The sequence below is a fragment of the Macaca nemestrina genome, chromosome 6, assembly GCF_043159975.1.
Source record: "Macaca nemestrina isolate mMacNem1 chromosome 6, mMacNem.hap1, whole genome shotgun sequence".
NCBI lineage: Eukaryota > Metazoa > Chordata > Mammalia > Primates > Cercopithecidae > Macaca > Macaca nemestrina.
The window spans coordinates 105,445,716-105,468,564 of NC_092130.1; the positions used below are offsets into that span (position 1 = coordinate 105,445,716).

At 39.5% G+C, this 22,849-nt stretch overlaps 1 protein-coding gene across 7 annotated transcripts in view; it reads right to left on the reverse strand.

The window, feature by feature from the left end:
- LOC105475183 (BDP1 general transcription factor IIIB subunit) overlaps positions 1–22,849 on the reverse strand; it is a 115,178-nt gene that overhangs the window by 30,113 nt on the left and 62,216 nt on the right. For all 7 annotated transcript variants that reach the window (XR_011624935.1, XR_011624937.1, XR_011624936.1 and 4 more), the window contains exons 21-26: positions 21,991–22,201; positions 20,825–20,955; positions 12,452–12,653; positions 11,990–12,183; positions 10,286–10,670; positions 3,498–3,620 (exon numbers count right to left, since the gene is read on the reverse strand). Coding sequence is in view for 3 of the 7 variants with exons in the window: in XM_071098832.1 (XP_070954933.1) it covers positions 3,498–3,620; positions 10,286–10,670; positions 11,990–12,183; positions 12,452–12,653; positions 20,825–20,955; positions 21,991–22,201 (1,246 nt within the window). In the remaining 4 variants the exon portion in view is untranslated. The remainder of the gene's footprint in view (positions 1–3,497; positions 3,621–10,285; positions 10,671–11,989; positions 12,184–12,451; positions 12,654–20,824; positions 20,956–21,990; positions 22,202–22,849) is intronic.

Consider the following 22,849-nt stretch of genomic DNA (forward strand, 5'->3'; position numbering starts at 1 on the left):
GTGGGTGGATCACCTGAGATCAGGACTTTGAGACTAGCCTGACCAACATGGAGAAACCCCATCTCTACTAAAAATACAAAATTAGCAGGGTGTGGTGGCATATGCCTGTAATCTCAGCTAGTCGGGAGGCTGAGGCAGGAGAATCACTTGAACCAGGGAGGCAGAGGTTGTGGAGAGCCAAGATGGCACCACTGCACTCCAGCCTGGGCAATAAGAGGGAAACTCCGTCTCCAAAAAAAAACAAAGAAAACAATCCCATTCACAATAGTGACAAAAATAACATACTTGGAAATAAATTTAACAAAGAAGTGCAAACTTTATATGCTAAAAACTACAAAACATTGTTGAAAGTAAAAGATCTAAATCAGCCAGGTGTGGTGGCTCACGCATGAGTACTTTGGAAGGCTAAAGCAGGCAAATCACTTGAGGCCAGGGAACCAGTCTGGCTAATATAGTGAAACCCCATTTCTAATAAAAATACAAAAAAATAGTTGGGTGTAGTGACAAATGCCTGTAATCTAAGCTACTCAGGAGGCTGAGGCAAGAATTGCTTGAACCCAGGAGGTGGAGGTTACAGTGAGTCGAGATTGCACCACTGCATTCCAGCCCGGGTGACAGAGCAAGACTCTTGTCTTAAAAATAAAAATTAAAAAAAAAAAAAAAAGTAAAGAAGAGTTAAATAAATGGGGAAAGATCTCATATTCTTGGATCAAGAATCTCAACACTGTTTAGATTGCATTATCCCTTAAACTGATCTCCAGATGCAATGCAATCCCACTAAGATTCCTAGCTGACTGCTTTGCAGAAACTGACAAGTTGATTTTAAAATTCATATGAGGCAAAATTCATATGGGGCCAGGGATAGTGGCTCATGTCTGAAATTTCAGCACTTACAGAAGCTGAGATGGGAGAATCACTTGAGGCCAGGAGTTTGAAACCTGCCTGGGCAACACTGTGGGGCCCTGTCTGTACCAAAAAAATGTAACATAATAAAAATAAAATACATATGAAATTGAAAGGGACCCACAATAGCCAAAACCATTCCGAAAAACAATAAAGTAAAACTCACACTTCCCAATTCAAAAACTTATTACAAAGCGGCCAGGCACGGTGGCTCATGCCTGTAATCCCAGCACTTTGGGAGGCCGAGGCAGGTGGATCACAAGGTCAGGAGATCAAGACCATCATGGCTAACACAGTGAAACCCTGTCTCTACTAAAAATACAAAAAAATTAGCTGGGCATGGTGGCGGGCGCCTGTAGTCCCAGCTACTTGGGATGCTGAGGCAGGAGAATGGCATGAACCCAGGAGGTGGAGCTTGCAGTGAGCTGAGATCACGCCACCTGGAGTGCATCCAGCCTGGGTGACAGACCACACTCCGTCTCAACACCAAAAAAACAAATAAACAAACAAAAAAACTTACTACAAAGTAACAGTGATCAATATAGCATCACTAGCATAAGAATAGACATATAGATCTATGCAACAGAATTCAGAATTCAGAAATAAACCCATACAGCTATGGTCAGCTGATTTTTGTTAAGAGTGTCAAGACTACTCAATGCGGAAAGAACAGTCTTTTCGAATAAATGGTGATACGACAAATGGATAGCCATATGCAAAAGAAATAAGTTGGATAATGAGGTTATCCATGTACAAAAATTAACTCAACATGGATCAAAGACTTAAATGTAAAAGCAAAAATCTCTTTTAGAAGAAAAATGGGTAAATCTTCATGGCCTTCGGTTTGACAAAGGACTCAGATCTGACAACAGAAGCATGATCAACAAAAGAAAAAATAGATTAATTGAACATCAAAATTTAAAACTTTTTGCTTTAAAGGAAATCATCAAGAAAGTGAAAAGACAACCCACAGTAAGGGAGGAAATATTTGCAAATCATATACCTGATAAGGGACTTTTATCTAGAATATATAAAGACTCCTTACAACTCAATAATAAAGAGACAAATAGCACAATAAAAGAAAAACGGACAAAATATTTGAACACACATTTCTCAAAGATGATACACAAATGGCCAATAGGAACATAAAATGTGCCTGACATCATTAGTCACCAAGGAAATACAAATCAAAACCACAGTGAGACACCACTTCACACACACTAGGACAACTAGATCCAAAAAGTCAAGCCAGGCACAGTGGCTCATGCCTGTAATCCCAACCCTTTGGAAGGCTGAGGGAAAAGTATCACTTGAGGACAGGAGTATGAGACCAGCCTGAGCAACACAGCAAGACCCCACCTCTACCAAAAAAAAAAAAAAAAAATTAGCTGGGCATAGTGGCACACACCTGTAGTCACAGCTACTTAGAATGCTGAGTGGAGAGAATCATTTACACTCAGAAGGTCAAGGTTGTAGTGTGCTACAATTGTGTTACTGCACTCTAGTTTGAGTGACAATGCAAGGCCATCTAAAAATAAATTAAAAAAAAAAAAAAGAACAAAAAAACCAAAAAGTGAAATAACAGGTGCTGGCAAGGACATGGAAGAACAGAAACCCTCATAAACTGCTGGTGGGAATGTAAAATGGTATAGCTACTTTGGAAAACAGTTTGGCAGTTCCTCAAATGATGAAACATTGAGTTACCATAAGACCCAGCAATTACATTCCTAGAAATATACCCAAGAGAAATAAAAACATATATCCACACAAACACTTCTACGTGAATGTTTACAGCAGCATTATGTATAACAGACAAAAAATAAAAATAATCCAAATGTTCATGAATGGATGAATAGATAAACAAAATGTACCATATCCATATGGAATATTATTAGGCTACAAAAAGTAAGGAAGTATCACTACAATGCTGCAACGTAGATGAACAGTAAAAATGTTACATTAAGTGAAAGAAGCCAGACACAAATGACCAGATTTTATAATTTCATGTCTAGGAAATGTCTAGAACAGGCAAATCTATACAGACAAAAGACAAATTATTGGTTCCCTAGGCTGGGGAGGGTTGGGAGGAAATGAGTAGTGACCGCTAAAAAGGTTTCTTTTTGAGGTGATGAAAATGTCCTAAAATTGACTGTGATAATGTTTGCACGATACTAGAAATCACTTACTTGTACATTTTAAATAATGGGTAAATCATATGGTGTGTGAATTATATGTCAATAAAGTTGTTTTTAAAAAGTTACAATTTCAAGCCTCCACTTGCAAAGGCAAATAAATATCAATAATGGAAGAGTGCCAAATAAAATGCAACAAAATATATTTTAACTTGTTTATACTTAGTATAAATTTAATGCAACTGAATGTTAATGTAAAAGTCTATGAGGATATTAAGAGCTCTGCCCAAAAACAAACAAAATCAATGCTTTCACTAGTTTTTACTATTCAGACTAACAGCCCCTTACAGAGAGAAATTAGCTAAGAAGTGTTTGTAAACCTAAAGCTATCAAAATGAACCGCCAGTCTTTTCAAAGTAAACAAAGAATAAAAGGCCAAAACATATTAAAATGGATGCTTACAAATGATGATGCATTCAAATTTTCTTCTTGTTTCATTTCTTCAGTAGTCACATCTGTGTTAGGGAGCTCATGTTCAACAACAGCTATGCATCCTACATCTGGGACATTCACGGTTATTTCAAGCTGTCAAAATAAAGTTTTATCATTTCATTTTGGCATATTAAAAACAGCAAAACAAAACCTCATCTTCCACATGAATAAGTAAGATGAAATGCTAAAATAAAGAAATAATCCACATTCATATATAACTTAAAAAATGAAACGGAATGGCCAGGCACAGTGGCTCACGCCTGTAATCCCAGTACTTTGGGAGGCCGAGGCAGGCGGATCACAAGGTCGGGAGATTGAGACCATCCTGACTAACATGGTGAAATCCCATCTCTATTAAAAATACAAAAAATTAGCCAGGTATGGTGGTGGGCGCCTGTAGTCCCAGCTACTAGGGAGGCTGAGGCAGGAAAATGGCGTGAACCCAGGAGGCAGAGCTTGCAGTGAGCCAAGATCGCGCCGCTGCAGTAATTATTTTATTGACTGACAGCAACTTTGCAGAAGTAAAATATTTAAATTTTTTGAGGGGGCTGTGACTATTACAACCAGTAAGCAAACTTTCTAAGACTCATCTTCTTAGTGTCTGGCATTTCATTTTCCATTTTCTTCACTTTCTCTTTACTTTCCCCTAATTTCTCTGTTCAGTCTGTTAACATTTAGAGAGTGTTCAGTCTGTTAACATTTATAGAGGGCTAGGGGTACAGGGATATAAAGTCAAATGAGACAAGTTTGGTCCCTATCCTCAGTGAACTCACAATCCAACAGAAAAGTAGACATGTAATCAACTAATTATATACTGTCATAAATGCAATCTATAATGAGTTGAAAGTCCTTAAAAATATTTATCCGACCGGGTGCAGTGGCTCACGCCTGTAATCCCAGCACTCTGGGAGGCCGAGGCAGGTGGATCACCTGAGGTCAGGAGTTCAAGACCAGCCTGGCCAACACAGTGAAGCCCCATCTCCAATAAAAATACAAAAATTAGCCAGGCATGGTGGTGCCTGCCTGTAGTCCTAGCTACTGGGGAGGCTGAGGCAGGAGAATCACTTGAACCTGGGAGGTGGAGGTTGCAGTGAACCGAGATTACACCGCTGCACCCCAGCCTGGGCAACAGAGTAACACTTCGTTCTCAAAAATAAATAAATATATAAATAAAATATTTATCATACCACTGCCCCCACCCCAACTCCCTTCTTCCAAAACCCCAAACCCTGCGTGATTCTTGATACCCAGGGCAACAGCCATGTAAAATAAGAAGTTCACTCACATTTACTCTCCATTTGAGTCCTATTACTTAAAGAGCCCTGTAATCTGAGCACTAAAAAAGTATTTATCTACTAGAATATATACAATACAGTCTGGTTCTTATTATCTTTTTTGTTTGTTTTTCTTTTGTTATTCTGAGGCAGAGTCTCACTCATGTCACCCCAGCTGCAGTGGTGCGATGACAGCCACTACGCCTGGGCCTATTCTCTTATTAACAGAAAAAAAGAGTATAAAATATTGTATGGCTGAGTAGAAACTGTGAGTAAAGAGTCAAGTCTGAGAATCTGCCTTCAAGACATATCTTATTTTTTTTGAGACTAGGTCTCACTCTATCGCCCAAGCTGGGATGCAGTGGCACTATCAGGGCTCACTACAGCCTCAACCTCTCACGCTCAAGCAATCCTCCTGCCTCAGCCCCCCAAGTAGCTGGGACTACAGGAATGTACCGCCATGCCTAGCTTATTTTTGTATTTTTTGTAAAGATGAGGTTTCACCGTGTTGCCTAGGCTGGTCTCAAACTCCTGCACTCAAGTGATCTGCCCACCTTGGCTTCCCAAAGTGCTGGGACTGTGGCCATGAGCCCCTGTGCCCCGACTTATCTGTTATAATTACATTTGTATGTACCACATCTGTTTCCTCAGATACAAAATTTGGAGAAAAATCTTTGACAATATCTGATAGCACTGGGATGAACTAAAAAATTCAAGTGAGCGCAGGGGCACATGCCTGTAGTTCTAAGTACTCGGAGGCTGAGGTGGAAGGGGCGCTTGAGCCCAGGAATTTGAGGCCAGCCTGGACAATACCGCAAGATCTTGTCTCTAAAAAAATGAATTTAAAAACAATAGGCCGGGCACGGTAGCTCACGCCTGTAATCTCAGCATTTGGGAGGCCGAGGCAGGCAGATTGCTTGAGCTCAGGAGTTTGAGACCAGCCTAGGCAACATGGTGAAACCCCGTCTCTATTGAAAATACAAAAAAAAAATTAGCCGGGTGTGGTGGTATGCACCTGTAGTCCCAGCTACTCAGGTGGCGAGGTGGGAGGATTGCTTGTAGCAAGCTGAAATCATGGGAGGCAGAGGTTGTAGCAAGCTGAAATCATACCACTGCACTTCAGCCTGGGCAATGGAGTGAGACCCTGGGCAACGGAGTGAGACCCTGTCTCAAAAAAAAATAAAAATAAAGAAACGAAAAGAAAAGAAAAGAAAAAAATAAACACACACAACAAAAAATGTTAAAGTTCAGGTGATTTGAGAAGAAAAAATTCTTCTTAAAGAGTTGGGACTGGATGGGAAAAGAGAATGTTCTATAAAGTAAAAGTTGGTTTTTTAAGCATCATACAGTTTCGTAATTTTAAAGAAGACTTGTAATTCACATAACATACAATTCACCCACTTAAGGTGTATAATTCAACATATTTTGGGATAGTCACAGATATGTGCAATCATTACCACATTCAAATGTGGAACATTTTCATCACTTCAAAAATAAACCTTATACCCACTAGCTATCTCTCCCTTAACCTACCTCTCTTCCCTATCTCCCAATCCCTAAGCCACTACTAATCTACTTTCTGTCTCTGTGGATTTCCTTATTTTGGACATTTCATATGAATGGAATCACATAATATGTGACACTTTGTAACTAGTTTCTTTCCCTTGGTAGAAGGTTCCCAAAATTCATCCATGTTGTAACACATATCAACACTTTATGTCCCTTTAGGGCAGAAAAACGTTCCATTGTGTTTCAATGCTTTTGTCTCCTCCTGTTGTCCAGGCTACAATGCAGTGGCATGATTGTAGCTCACTGTAACCTCAAACTCCTGGGCTCCAGCAATCCTCCCCACTCAGCCTTCTGAGTAGCTGGGATTATAAATATGCACCAACACACCTCGCTAATTTATTGATTGAATGCAGACACAGGGTCTTGTTATGTTGTATAGGCTGGTCTTGAACTCCTGGCCTCAACTGATCCTCCCATCTCAGCCTCCCAAATCACTGGGATTACAGACGTGAGCCGCCAATGCCTGGCCTTTCAATGTTTTTTTTTTTTTTTTTTTTTTTTTTTTTGAGACAGAGTTTCGCTTTTTCGCCCAGGCTGGAGTACAGTGGTCCTATCTTGGCTCACCACAACCTTTGCCTTCTGGTTTCAAGTGATTCTCCTGCCTCAGTCTCCCGAGTAGCTGGGATTATGGGAGCCCACCACCACGCCCAGCTAATTTTTGTATTTTTAGTAGAGATGGGGTTTCACCATGTTGGCCAGGCTGGTCTCGAACTCCTGGCCTCGTGATCTGCCCGCCTCAACCTCTCAAAGTGCTGGGATTACAGGCGTAAGCCACTGTGCCCAGCCTCAATACTTTTTAAAGAAAATTTTTTCTAACATATATATTTTTTCTAACATATATATTTCCTTGTTTAGTAGGCTGGCCACAAGGAATAGAATTTAAGGAAAGCCTTGTTCAATTACTATGATTACTGCTATTTAAAAAGATAGCCTGTATTAATTCAGGGATACAGTCTGGAATCTAATTTTCAGAAATTAATTACTGATCATAGTTTCACTAGCAATTTGGCTTCACTTAAAGAAAGAAAAATGCAAAATAGATAGCTAAATGAACTCTCATGCAGCATTAACCAGATGTCTTTCCACAAAATTACCCTTCCTTCTGCATTTTCTTGTTTCACATAATGCTCATATTCACTATCTTTACTTTGAATTGTAAGAAACAACCTCATTTTGCATCATTTAAATTAGCTTCAACCATTTTATTAGTTCATTTACTCTAAAACATTTACCAGTTTATTATTAACACTGAATAAAAGTAAATAAAAGTAGGTTTTGACTTCCCTTCATATATGACTTTACAGATTCAGATAATCTGTTAATTCTTAATGGAATTACATTAACATTTAAAGTTTACTTTAATTATCTTAAACATTACTTGAATTGTTTAATGTTTCTTATTGTTTCTTTTATTGTTGCCACTATCTTAGTTAACTCTGATTCATTTCAAATGACTCAGAAACTATCATGAATGCTTACCCAAAACTGACTCAGATAAGCTCCTCAGTAAGCCAAAGAAGTGACTGAAAATTGAGGCAGAACAGAAAACTCTGAAGTTACAAAGTTGGAATGGCAGACTAAGAGGCAAAAGTGTAACGAAGCTAAATACGTTCAATATGTTCCTCTAGTTCACAACCCTTAGGATGGTTACTATCAAAAGTTACAACATGGCTACTACCCGTGAGGATGTACGCTGTTGATAGGGATGTAAAATGATATAACCCTGTGAAAAACAGTATAAAGGTTGCTTGAAAAGTTAAGTATAGAATTAACATACGATCCAGGCTGGGTGCAGTGGCTCACACCTGTAATCCCAGCACTTTGGGAGGCCCAGGTAGGTGGATCATTTGAGGTCAGGAGTTTGAGACCAGCCTGGCCAACACGGTGAAACCCCACCTCTACTAAAAATACAAAAAAATTAGCTGGATGTGGTGGCAGGCGCCTGTAATCCCAGCTACTTGGGAGGCTGAGGCAGGAGAATTGCTTGAACCTGGGAGATGGAGGTTACAGTAAGCCAAGATCGCACCACTGTACTCTACTCCAGTCTAAGTGACAGAGACTCCATCTCAAAAAAAAAAAAAAAAAAAGAATTTACATACAATCCAGCAATTCCACTTCTGGGTATATCCCCCAAAAAGTAAAAGCAGAGATTCAAAGAGGTATTTATACAACTATGTTCATACCAGCATTATTTCTAACAGCCAAAAGGTGGAAGCAACCCAAGTGTCCATTGATAATAAAGGAATAAACAAAATGTGATACATGCACACAATGGAATATTATTCAACCTTGAAAATGAAGAACACTCTGACATAAGCTACAACATATATGAACTATGAAAACACTATGCTAAATGAAATAAAATGGTCACACAAAAAAGTACTGTATGATTCCATTTATACGAGGAGTCAAATTACAGAGCCAAGATGTAAAAAAGTGGTTGCCAAAAGGTTAGGGGGAGGAATGGAGAGTTATTGTTTAATGGGTATAGAATTTCAGTTTTAACAAAATAAAAAGAGTTTGCCAGGGGTGCAAGGCAGACCTTGGGAGTGACCAGGCCAGACAGGACAGGGATAGGGCTCGAGGGACAGGTGTTGAGTGTTTGTATCTTGTATCTTGGTTTTTTGCCAGGCTAGGGGACAACCACTCATTGCAGGATGTCTTAATCATCTTAAAAAAGAACACAGTAGCTCATGCCTGTGATCCCAGCACTTTGGAAAGCCGAGCTCAGGAGTTTGAGACCAGACTGGGCAATGTAGCAAAACCCCATCTCTAAATTAATTTATTTTAAAAAAGAGTTCTGTGGATGGATGGTAGTGATGGTAGCATGACAACATGTACATGTGAAAGTTCTTAATGCCACTGAACCATACACTTAAAAATGAGTAAGATGGCTGGTCACGGTGGCTCACGCCTGTAACCCCAGCAATTTGGGAGGCCAAGGCTGGTGGACTGCTTGAGTTGTTCAAGAGTTCAAGACCACCCTGGTCAACATGATAAAACCCTGTCTCTACCAAAAATACAAAAATTAGTCAGGCGTGGTGGTGCACACCTGTTAGTCCCAGCTACAGGAGGCTGAGGCAGGAGAACTACTTAAACCTGGGAGGTGGAGGTTGCAGTGAGCTGAGATCCCACCACTGCACTCCAGCCTGGGTGACAGAGTGAGATCCTGTCTCAAAAAAAAAAAAAAAAACAGAGAGACAGAGATAGTAAATTTTAGGTTACATGTATTTTAGCACTTTTTAAATTTTTATTTTTTTTTATTTTTTTTGAGATGGAGTCTCGCTCTGTCGCCCAGGCTGGAGTGCAGTGGCGCGATCTTGGCTCTCTGCACTCTTCGCCTCCCAGGGTTCAAGTAATTCTCCTGTCTCAGCTTCCCCAGCAGCTGGGACTACAGGCACCTGTCACCATGCCTAGCTAATTTTTGTATTTTAGCAGAGACAGAGTTTCACCTTGGTCAGGCTGGTCTCAAACTCCTGACTTCAGGTGATCCATCCACCTTGGCCTCTCAAAGTGCTGGGATTACAGGCGTGAGCCACCACGCCTGGCCCAATTTTTTTTTAAAAAAGAAAACAAGTAAGTCCCTTCTCGCTTCTCTATCAACCAGAAAACACCTGCCAAAATGTTTGAAAGATTAATCAGAAAGTAGACTAAGCAGCTTCTAGGTACAAGTGTAAGCAGATTTCTCTCATTGTTGTTATACTGACTCCCTTGCTGGGCCTGCGCCATAGGGTCTGAGCAATCACAAAAGGTTATACAAAGCCCCAAATTATATTTGGTAGAGGTTATTTAGAGAAAGAACTCTTCAAATCCTAATAATCACTAAGAGAAGAAATAACGATCCCCTAAAAGAAACAAGAGGTAAAAACCAAGTAAGATAAAAGTACCAAGGATTAAAAAAAAAAAAAACCAAACCTCTTCCATTGTTTCCTCTATCTGAGCAGAAACAGGTTCAGGAGATCTGAGACCAACAGGTACAAATACTGGAGCTTTGTTTACTTCTTCAGGAGCAAGATGACAGCTTTCTTCTTCATAGTCAGACTCAAAATCATCAGCATCATCTTCTTCTTCCTGGGAAGCCCGAAGAGTCACCAGTATGGCCTTGGAAGCTCTAGGTTCCTTCTTAGAGGTCTTACCCCGAACTCGTTTTGATCCACGACCTCTGGTGACATTTGGTTTGATCTTTCTGTGACTTCTCCTTTCACCACGATTTCTCTCATACTCAGATGCAGAAGAGATAGTTGTTTTCCCATCCAGAGCAATTTTAGAGTAATTTGATTCTTTTAACGGTTGTGGACAGCTAGACGTTTAATCAAAACAACAAGGTCATATGCATGCAAGGATAATTTCAATGAAAACCAAACTTTTAGAGTGAAACTCCGGTTCCAGTCATTAAAATGAAAATGCCCACCACCCATTCTTTTAAAATCTTATGCTGTGAAAATAAAAAAGGAATTAACTACTAGTTTCTCATTCAGAGTTAATTCTTAGTTATCTACCTACAAATTTTTCATACTAAGTTTTTAATTCTGGGCCATTCTTTCCTGTAATAAGAAAGTGAAGATAAAATAAACACAAAACTGATAATTATTAGAAGAAAAAGGGATAAAAGACACAGAACCAGCTGGGAGCAGTAGCTCACCCCGGTAATCCCAGCACTTTGGGAGGATGAGGCAGGCAGATCACTTGAGGTCAAGAGTTCAAGACAAGCCTGGCCAACATGGTGAAACCCGATCTCTACTAAAAATACAAAAATTAGCTGGGCATGGTGGTGCACGCCTGCAATCTCAGCTACTCAGGAGGCTGAGGCAGGAGAATTACTTGTACCAGGGAGGTGGAGATTGCAGTGAGTCAAGATCACACAATTGTACTCCAGCCTGCACGAGAAGAATGAAATTGTCTCAAAAAAAAAAAAACAAAAAACAAAAAACAAAAAAAACAAAACACACACACAGGACCAACAAATACAGAATATGAGATCAAAAGGTGGTATTAGTTTATCCTACTGGGTAAACAGATAGGTTAAAAGAAAAAGGAGGCAGCAGAAATCCATTAGAGCAGCGTTGGTTTCTAGAACTTAAGTTTCTTTCCATTTTCTTTGAAAACTATAGGCCGGGCGCGGTGGCTCAAGCCTGTAATCCCAGCACTTTGGGAGGCCGAGGCGGGCGGATCACAAGGTCAGGAGATCGAGACCACAGTGAAACCCCGTCTCTACTAAAAATACAAAAAAATTAGCCGGGCGCGGTGGCGGGCGCCTGTAGTCCCAGCTACTCAGGAGGCTGAGGCAGGAGAATGGCGGGAACCCGGGAGGCGGAGCTTGCAGTGGGCCGAGATCGCGCCACTGCACTCCAGCCTGGGCAACAGCGTGAGACTCCGTCTCAAAAAAAAAAAAAAAAGAAAAAAAAAGAAAACTATAGAAGTAGGGTATTCTTCATTTTGTTTGTGACTCCATTCAAATGAGCACCTTAATTACTTACCTTAATTACTACTCTTTGGTCATGTTTCTACCCATGTCTAACAGACTCAACACCCAAAAATTTCGTTCTACCAGTAAGTTAAGGTAAAAGTTAAGTGATTTTTATTTCCTATTGTGAAACATTTTGTTAAATAAAATGTTACCTTGTTAGTTTATTGAGATATTGCTCTTCAACAACTGAAGATAGTGAATTATCTCCTACAGTTTCCTCTCCAACCCTTCTTGATGGTCCAGCTTCTTCTAATTCAGCATCTATTTTTGCCAAAGCACACTCGTTGGAACCTACACAATCTTTTCTCGCTGAAACCTCCATAGATGTCAGAAGCTCAGCTTTTTCCTTAGATTTAAGAAGAAATTAAACAGTTATTACTACAGAAACAATCTCTATGTTAATTTGGTTTGTTAGTTTGGCCTAAATCTCCAAGTTTACACATATATTACAAACAATTGGTTGCTCATCTTTTGTAACACTAGAAAGTCACTTTTCATGAAAATGGTTACAGTATGGAAGGAAGTCAAAACTATATTTTACTCATGCTCTTCATGATCTTGACAAAATAGACCTCATTGAGAAATTTTTTTTTTTTTTTTTTGCCCAAACTTACTTTTAGAAGGAGCTGGGTGTTGGAAGCTCCTTTCTGCAGCAAATGATCTTCTGGCTTGCCTTCCTTGCTCTGATCTGTTGTGCTTTTTTCTAAAATTGGTTCCTCTTTCTTACTGTGTGCTCTTCCCAAATTTGGCTTAGCCTTTTGGAATTTCCTTCTTGTCATTTGTGCTGAACTAGGAACATACAGTTTATTTTCATGTCTAGAATGAAGTATGAATCATATTGAAGAAGAAAAATCAGAATTTCTTGTTGATATAACAGCTGTTACATCAGACAATTTTGGATACAAATCAATTCTATGTTCAAAGGATTACATATAAATTGGCAACAAAATCAAGCAAGTAAAATGAAACCACACATTGCTGATATGAAAGGAAAAACTTACAAAGCTTTTGTAGCTTCCATTTTCTATATAGCCTGAAGAAGTTTTACAATAATATTAATCTTTTTAAACTTTCATTTATTTATTCTATTATGTGATTTCATGCTACTTTAATTTTCAGAGAAATCACAAGATCAGAAAAAAAAAATGCAAGTAGCTGAAGATGGATTTCATGATGGCACTTTAAACAAATGCCTTCAATTGGACCCCCAAAGCATGAACAAATATATGACAGTTATAACCAGCTTGATCCTTCTAGTTCTAAAGTAGGCTTGAAGGGTAGAGTCTATTCTCCTACCACATGCCTGAAATCCCACTAAAAAGGGTTTACTGACAACCAATGTCATAAGCTTCTCAATATAATCCATTTGTATCTGCCAAATCAGAAAAAGACAATGTTTTAGCATTCAAGAGAGTAGCATTCAGCTCCCAAGGTAACCTGAATAGCTATCTAATGGTTTCCTGGAAAATATTTTACCCACTGGCAAGGATCTGAATTAGGAAGCTTAAAAACTAATATAGGCCAGGTGCAGTGGCTCACGCCTGTAATCCCAGCACTTTGGGAGGCCAGTGTGGGCGGATCACCTGAGGTCGAGAGTTTAAGATCAGACTGGCCAGCATGAAGAAACCCCATTTCTACCAAAAAAAAACCAAAATTAGCCGGGCATTGTGGTGCATGCCTGAAGTCCCAGCTACTCAGGAGGCTGAGGCAGGAGAATCACTTGAATCTGGGAGGTGGAGGGTGCAGTGAGGCGGAGGTTGCGGTGAGTTGAAGTTGCACCATTGCACTCCAGCCTGGGCAACAAGAGCGAAACTCTGTCTCAAAAAAAAAAATAATAATAATATAAACCTGGATATTTATAAAGAATAACTGGATATATAAGTACCTATCATGAGTTCTCTGAAAGATCTGCATTAAAAACTAATCTTTTGGCCGGGCGCGGTGGCTCAAGCCTGTAATCCCAGCACTTTGGGAGGCCGAGACGGGCGGATCACGAGGTCAGGAGATCGAGACCATCCTGGCTAACACGGTGAAACCCCGTCTCTACTAAAAAATACAAAAAAACTAGCCGGGCGAGGTGGTGGGCGCCTGTAGTCCCAGCTACTCGGGAGGCTGAGGCAGGAGAATGGCGTAAACCCGGAGGGCGGAGCTTGCAGTGAGCTGAGATCCGGCCACTGCACTCCAGCCTGGGCGACAGAGCCAGACTCCATCTCAAAAACAAAAAACAAAAAAAAACTAATCTTTTTTGTTTGTTTGTTTGAGACGGAGTTTCGCTCTTGTCACCCAGGCTGAAGTGCAATGGTGCCATCTCAGCTCACCCCAACCTCCACCTCCAGGTTCAAGCGATTCTCCTACCTCAGCCTCCCGAGTAGCTGGGATTAAAGGCATGCGCCACTATGACTGGTCAATTTTTCTATTTTTAGTAGAGATGGGGTTTCACCATGTTGGCCAGACTGGTCTCAAACTCCCAACCTCAGGTGATCCACCTGCCTCAGCCTCCCAAAGTGCTGGGATTACAGGCGTGAGCCACCACGCCTGGCCTAAAAACTAATCTTAAGCAATATTCCTAAATAAAAATTACCTAGGAGTAGTTACCACATTTCCAAATGTACTAACCCTCCTACATTCTTCTGGCAGTAAACAACACGGAGGTTCACAGGAAATTCTAACAAGGTTACAATGCTGGCTAATGTAGACTAATTATATGGGAAAACAAATCATATTTAAGTATAAGCTATTTACAATCAAATGTGATTCTGCAGAGGTATTTAAGAATAAAATATAAATAAGCCCAATGTGCTACTGAAGTCAAAAGGGACAACAAAACGCCAAATTGGCTGGGTGTGGTGGCTCAAACCTGTAATCCCAGCACTTTGGGAGGCCAAGGCAGGTGGGTCACTTGAGGTCAGGAGTTCAAGACCAGCCTGGCCAACATGGTAAAACACAATCTCTACTGAAAATACAAAAATTAGCTGGGTGTGGTGGCAGGCGCCTGTAATCCCAGCTACTCAGGAGGCTGAGGCACGAGTATTGCTTGAACCTGGAAGATGGAGGTTGCAGCGAGCCAAGATCATGCCAGTGAACTTCAGCCTGGCGACAAGAGCATAACTCTGTCTCAAAAACACAAAACAAAACAAAAAAACAACCTACAAGATGCTGAACCTAAGAATAAACTAACTGTAAAACTATACAGAGAGAGGCCAGGCGCACTAGTTCATGCCTATACCAGCCCTTTGGTAAACTGAGGCAGATGGATTATTTGAGGTCAGGAGTTCAAGACCAGCCTAGCCACATGGTGAGACCCCTTCTCTACTAAAAATACAAAAATTAGCCAGGCATGGTTGCAGGTACCTACAATCCCAGCTACTCAAGAGGCTGAGGCAGGAGAATCACTTGAACCCAGAAGACGGAGGTTGTAGTGAGCCAAGATCACGCAATGCACTCCAGCCTGGGCAACAGAGCAAGACTCCATCTCAAACACACAAACAAAAACTATACAGAGATAGTTACTTTCAATTACTGTATGGCTAACAGCTGAAATATACTTCACGAACTAGAAAAGGTTAAAAAAAAAGTGGGGGACAACGGGCGTGACAGGTTTCCATACAGGAATTTTTGTTTTTGTTTTTGTTTTTTGAGATGGAGTCTCGCTCTGTTGCCCAGGCTGGAGTGCAGTGGCGCAATCTCAGCTTACTGCAAGCCCCGCCTCCCAGGTTCATGCCATTCTCCTACCTCAGCCTCCCGAGCAGCTGGGACTACAGGCACCCGCCACCACACCCGGCTAATTTTTTGTATTTTTAGTAGAGACAGGGTTTCACTGTGTTAGCCAGGATGGTCTTGATCTCCTGACCTCGTGATCCACCCACCTCAGCCTCCCAAAGTGCTGGGATTCCAGATGTGAGCCACCACTCCTGGCCCCATACAGGAAGTTTTAAAGTCAGATCTCTCTCATCAAGAAATACAAAGGCTAAGCATAAAATAATCTGAAACACAGAAAGTTTGTTTCAAGAAACACTGCCTATGTAACTGCAGAATCTGCTAGTCTGAAAGTTATAAATCTTGAAAACTAAACTGCTTGGCCAGGCACAGCAACTCATGCCTGTAATCCCAGCATTCTGGGAGGCCAAAGCAGGACGATCACTTGAGCCCAGGAGTTCAAGACCAGCCTGGGTGACATGGTGAAACCCTGTCTCCACAAGAAATAAAAAAATAGCCAGGTGTGGCGGTACACACCTGCAGTCCCAGCTACTTGGGAAGCTGAGGCAAGAGAATCACTTGAGTCTGGGAGATTGAAGCTACAGTGAGCCATGACTGCTACTGCACTCCAGCCTGGGCGACAGAACAAGACTCTGTCTCAAAAAAAAAAAAAAAAAAAAAAGCTAAACTGCCAATATTACTTTGTGTAAGTCACTTAAGCACTCTAGATCTATTTAGTCAATTATAAATGAAAGCATTAGGGAAGGCTGCCCTCAAGGTCACTAGTGTTTTAAAGGCTCACTTGGAGTAAAAATCAAAATCCTTGCAATTGCCCTATATAATCTATCCATCTCTATCCTCAGCCTTTACCTCTCATACATCTACTATTCTTCCTCTTTTGCACTCTGTCCTACGTTGGCCTCTTTGCTGTTCCCCAAGCATGCCAGCATACTCTCCTCTTGCCTTAGTGCTTTGAATTGTTTCCTCTTCCCCAGGACATCCCCTAGACTCAACATACTCCTTTACTTCTTTCTTTTGTTCTTAAAGGTGCACAGCACCCCACTTGGCTAATTTTTGTATTTTTTTTGTAGAGACAAGGTTTTGCCATGTTGGCCAGGCTGGTCTCGAACTCCTGAGCTCAACTGATCTGCCCATCTCGGCCTCCCTAAATGCTAGGATTATAGGCATGAGCCACCACAGCTGGCCCTTCACTTCTTTTCAATGCATCCTTTTTATTTTTAGAGTGACTTCTGCTCTTGTCACCCAGGCTGCAGTGCAATGGCACGATCTCGGCTCACTGCAACCTCCGCCTCCTGGGTTCAAGTGATTCTCCTGCCTCAGCCTCCCAAGTAGCTGGGATTACAGACAGGCATACACCACCACGCCTGGCTAATTTTGTATTTTTAGTAGAGATGGGGTTTCTCTATGTTGGTCAGGCTGGTCTCAAACTCCCAACCTCAGGTGATCCACCCGCCTCAGCCTCCCAAAGTGCTGGGATAACAGACGTAAGTCACCGCACCCGGCCTTCAATGCACCCTTTCAGTGATGCTTTCTCTGGTCACTGCTGATTAAAAATTGAATCCCCAATCACAATACCCCCTACTCAAAACTTTATTTTTCTCTACTTATTTATCACTTATTTATTCAACTTATTTCTCTTGTTTATATAATCTGTTTCTCAATTAGAATATGAACTCCACAGTAACAGCATTTTTTTCTTTGTTCATTCGTATATCATCAGCACTTAGAACAACGCCTGGCACACAGCAGACACTAAAACGTTTGTGGAATAAATGAGTATGTAAGGTTATTTTCAGTGGTAAAATTCTAATTTTTTTTTTTTTTTTTTTTTGAGATGGAGTGTCGCTCTGTCGCCCAGGCTGGAGTGCAGGGGCACGATCTCGGCTCACTGCAAGCTCCTCCTCCCGGGTTCACACCATTCTCCTGCCTCAGCCTCCGGAGTAGCTCAGACCACCGGCACACTCCGTCACTCCCGGCTAATTTTCTGTATTTTTAGTAGAGACGGGGTTTCACCGTGTTAGCCAGTATGGTCTCGATCTCCTGACCCTGTGATCTGCCCGCCTCAGCCTCCCAAAGTGTTGGGATTACAGGCGTAAGCCACTGCACCCGGCCAAAATTCTATAATTCTTTAAGATCAAAAAGGGATTATACATAGAAAATAATCCCATAGTTAGTAATTAGGAGAAGTGAATGATGTAAACAAATTCATTTGTAATGTTTCCTAGACATTATCAGAGTTAAATTGCTCTGGGATCAATCATAAACCTAATCCAATATTGCATTTGTAATATAAGTGTAATGAATTTTAGTAAAAAAATTTTCAATAAAATATCCAGTTTTAAAAACTGAAAAAATGGCTTAGTAAGGGAACCTAAAATTAATGTGAAATAAAAATTGGCCTTAATCTTAAAAGCAATATGGAAAGACTTTTCAATGCACAGCACAGGACACAATCAACAAAGTGAAGAGACAACCTACAGAATGGGAGAAAAAAATTCCCAACTATCCATCTCACAAAAGTTAATGACCAGAATATATAAGGAACGAAAACAACTCAATAGCAAAAAACAAATAATCTGATTAAAGAATACGCAAAAGATCTAAACAGACAGTTCTCAAAGACATACAAATGGCCAACAGGTGTCTGACAAAATGTTCAACATCATTAATCATCAGGGAAACACAAATCAAAACGGCACTGAGATATCATCTCACTGCAGTTAAAATGGCTACTATTAAAAAGACAAAAAATTACAAATACTGGTCAGGATGTGTAGAAAGGGGAAAACTCATATGCTGTTCATGGGAATATAAAGTAGGAATGCCATTATGGAAAAAAGTATGAAAGTTCCTCAAAAAACTAAAAATAGAACTACCATTTGATTGAGCCATCCTACTGCCAGGTATATGTCCAAAAGAAAGGAAATCAGTGTATCAAAGAGATATCTGAACTCTCATGTTTACTGCAGTGGTATTCACAATAGCCAACACATAGTATCAACCTAAGTGTCCAGCAACAAATGAATAAAAAAAGTGAGAAAGTGTGGTATATATATATACAATGGAATATTATTTAACCATAAAAAAGAATGAAATCCTGTCATTCACAGCAACACAGATGGAACTAGAGGTCATTATGTTAGGTGAAATAAGCCAGGCACAGAAAGACAAATATTGCATATTCTCACTCATATGTAGCAGCTTAAAAAGTGGATCTCATGGAGGTAGGGATTAGAATGGTGCTCACCAGAGACTAGGAAGGAAAGAGGGAAGGGAGTAATGAGAAGCTGATTAGTGTGCACAAAAACACAGTTAGATAGAAGGAATAAGTTCTGGTATTCAACAGTACAGTAGGAAAATTATAGTTAACAATCACTTATTGTATTATTTCAAAATAGCTAGAAAATTATGTTGCCAATATAAAGATAAATGTATGCGGTGATGGATATCCCAGTTACTCTGATTGATAATTATATACTGTGTATAATGTATCAAAATATTACATGTAGTCCAAAAATACGTATAACTATTATACATCCAAAAAAAAAAAATGTAAGGCTTTTTAAGACAAAAAGCGGGGGCAGGGGGTGGGGGCTGTAATATTGGAAAGAAAAGTAATCCAGACTGGGCACAGTGGCTCATGCCTGTAATCCCAGCACTTTGGGAGGCTGAGGTGGATGGATCACCTGAGGTCAGGAGTTCCAGACCAGGCTGGCCAACATGGTGAATCCCTGTCTCTACTAAAAATACAAAAATTAGTAGGGTGTGGTGGTAGGTGCCTGTAATCCCAACTACTCAGGAGGCTGAAGCACAAGAATTGCTTGAATCTAGGAGGCCAAGGTTGCAATGAGCCACAATCCAGCCACTGCCCTCTGAGACTCTGTCTCCAAAAAAAAAAGTAATCCATACTAAAATAAAAACTTCACATTAGAAACTTGTCTAAATGAAAGCAAACTGCTTCAAGCATCTAAAATTAACAGGGGTCGGGCATGGTGCTCACTGTGTAATCCCAAGATTTTGGGAGGCCGAGACAGGCGGATCACTTGAGCTCAGGAGTTCAGGACCAGCCTGGGCAACATGCTGAAACCCCATCTCTACAAAAAGATACAAAAATAATAGCCAGGCATGATGGTGTGCACCTGTGGTCCCAGCTACTCGTGGCTGAGGTGGGAGGATCACTTGAGCCCAGGAAGTTGAGGCTGCAGTGAGCTGTGACGGCACCACTGCACTCCATCCTGGGCGACACAGTGAGATACCTTGTCTCAAAAAGTAAATATAATAAAAGAAAATATAAATCAATAGCACCTGTTTCGACAGATGACCTAACATGCCCCAATTCTAGCTTCACCCAACTAGAGAGGGTAAAAAAAGGATACAATAACATCTCCTCTGCATTTCCCAGAAAGCCAAAGTCACTCTACCTAATTAAAGGAAGCTGAATATTTAAAGTATATTCTTAAGTGCTGAAAACATCCTGGAGGAAAATTAAAAAATACCTCACTAAAACATGTTCTAGTTACAAAGACGGTAAATTAGATGGACCAAGAACTATACACAGAAAGGAAAGGCGTTTTTACTAAAGAACACATCTTGCTTTAATATCAATAATAATAAGGCAGATAGCAAGTAATAAATAAAAGTGGTAATGTTAAAACTTCTTCATCCCACTAGCTCATCTCATGTAAAAGATATCATTCTTACCATTTGGCTTTGATACAGTTACCTCTAAATATAGTATACAGTAAGTACTTTATAGCACTACCTATTAATGAACTTTAGTCACTAGGTTATAAACATCTTTTATTTTGTATTTGTTATTTTTATAGAGACGAGGTCTCACTATGTTGCCCAGGCTGGTCTTGAACTCCTGGACTCAAGCGATTCTCTCGTCTTGGTTTCCCAAAGTGCTAGGATTACAGGCGTGAACCACTGCGCCTGGCCTGAATTTCTAAAAAAGATACAAAGAACTTAAGAATCTTTGACTAATATTAAAAGTTTAGTTTCAGTACCAAGAAGTAGGATGCTTGTCAAACTTTTCAGAGAAATTACATATACTTAAGAGAATATCATATACTTAAGAGAACAGCCATGCAATTCATACAGTATTCGAGAAGCAGATTTAAAAGACTCTAGTATCAAAAGTATTTATTACTTCATCCTTTTAACATTTTCAAGATGTGAAGTTATTAATATACAAAGTCAACTATGCAAAAATATATAACCTTTATCTTTGAAAAGTCTTATGTTTTTCTCATTAAAAGCAAACTCACCTGATTGTTTCATCTGTTTTGTTAATATGAAGGTTTTCTACAAGAATCACCTGACTTTGATTTTCACACATTCTGTGTTCTGAAACTGTGGAGGAGGGAACTTCAATATCAGTTTCAATTTGAGGATTTGACTGAAAAGACAAAATCATATTAGTATGTTATTTTTATAGCAGAATATACCTCTTAAAATATTTCCATCATTAAGAAAGATATTTGGTTTTCTAAAATCCCTTTTCTTTTTTAAATTTTTATTTATTTCAAGATAGTCTCATCATACTGCCCAGGCTGGTCTCAAACTCCTAGGCTCAAGTGATCCTCCTTCCTCGACCTCCTGAGTAACTGGGATTACAGGCACATACCACCATCGGTGGTTAATTCTTTAAAATTAGATTCAAACTGGATATGTAATGTTCATATTCTGTTGCCAAAACAAGGATACCTAGTTCAGAGAAAATTTTCAAAGATTATTGCAATGATATGTTTACATAATACTTTGAAACCTATAATAGTCACCTGCTATGAAATTTAAAATAAACAAAAGTTTAATTTTTTTTTAAAAAAAGAGCTTTTTGGTTCAAATAAAGATTATTTTAAATCCAGACTTTGCACTGCTAAACAGAAAAATAAGAACTACCTAAAATGAACATTTTTAGGCATTACACTACTTACTTTTTTCCTAATACCAAAAGTCCCATCAGTAAGAGATTAAACTGTCATTCAAAACAGCATGTTATACAGCAAAAATGATGTAACTAACATATTTATTGATCCAGAAAGCCACTTAACATAGTATTAAGTGAGTAACAGGAAGTTATAATATGTAATGACTTTATTGCTTAAATCTGCATAAGTGTGTACATATGTGTGCATGGAAATAGATCCAGTAAGATATGTCAAAAAGTTTTCAGTGGTTATCTCAGAGTAAGATCTGTGGTATTTATTATATTATTTTGTCTTTTACGATGAATAGCTTCATTAATTCGAAAAGAAATACATCTTTTTCACTTAAAAAAAAAAATCCAGAAGAGCAAATCTGAAACAAAACTGGAAACTGTATTCATTGAGTAGAATAAGTGTCAGATGCCTGTATTTCTAAGCCATGTCTGAGCTGTAACTTATTTTAAATGCATTAAAAGGCTCAATTTAATTACATAACAATAACTCACCACAGTTAAGATTTTCTTTTCGGTTTCATCTTTTTGTAATATTGTTCTTTCTTCCTTAATTATGCCTTTGGCGTCACCTTTGTCTACTATTTGCCTCTGTCCTGTCTTTCTTACATTTGGTCTTGGTCTCTGAAGTCGGCCCCTTACTGGTCGAGCAGTTTGGATAACACTTTCCTTCGTTTCTTGCTGGAAAGTGTTTATATTATTAGTCCTAAACAAGGGCACAGGGAGAAAGTCAGGGCACTTGACTGTAAAAAGTTGAAAACTAATGTAAAAATGTAAAATTTGGATCTCCTCTAATAAACGCTCTAAAAAATACTTTGTACCATCAAAGGGAAATTGCTTTCTGATTATAAACATCTTACTTTACAAAAGAAAACAGTTATTTCAATTCTCAAAAGGTAATAAACTTATATAATATGCCTAGAGTAGCTAAATATACAGACAGAATGGTGGTTGCCAGGAGCTGGAAGAAGAGGAGAATAAGTTAATATTTAATGGGTAGAGAGTTTCATTTTACGAAGATGAAAAATAAAGTCTAGAGATGAATGGTGGTGGCAACGGGACAATAATGTGAATACACTTAAACCCACTGCACATTAAAAAATAGTTAAAAAGGTAAATTTTATGTTATGAGTATTTCACCGATTTTTAAAAGGTAATGAATATATATAGCTCATATACATACAGGCTGAGCAGCCCTCATCCAAAATGCTTAGGACCAGAAATGTTTCAGATTTCAGATTTTTTTAGATTTGGAAATATTTGCATTATACTTATCAGTTGAGCATCCCTACTTTGAAAATCCAAAATGCTCCACTGAGCATTTCTTTTGAGCATCACATCAGCTCTCAAAAAG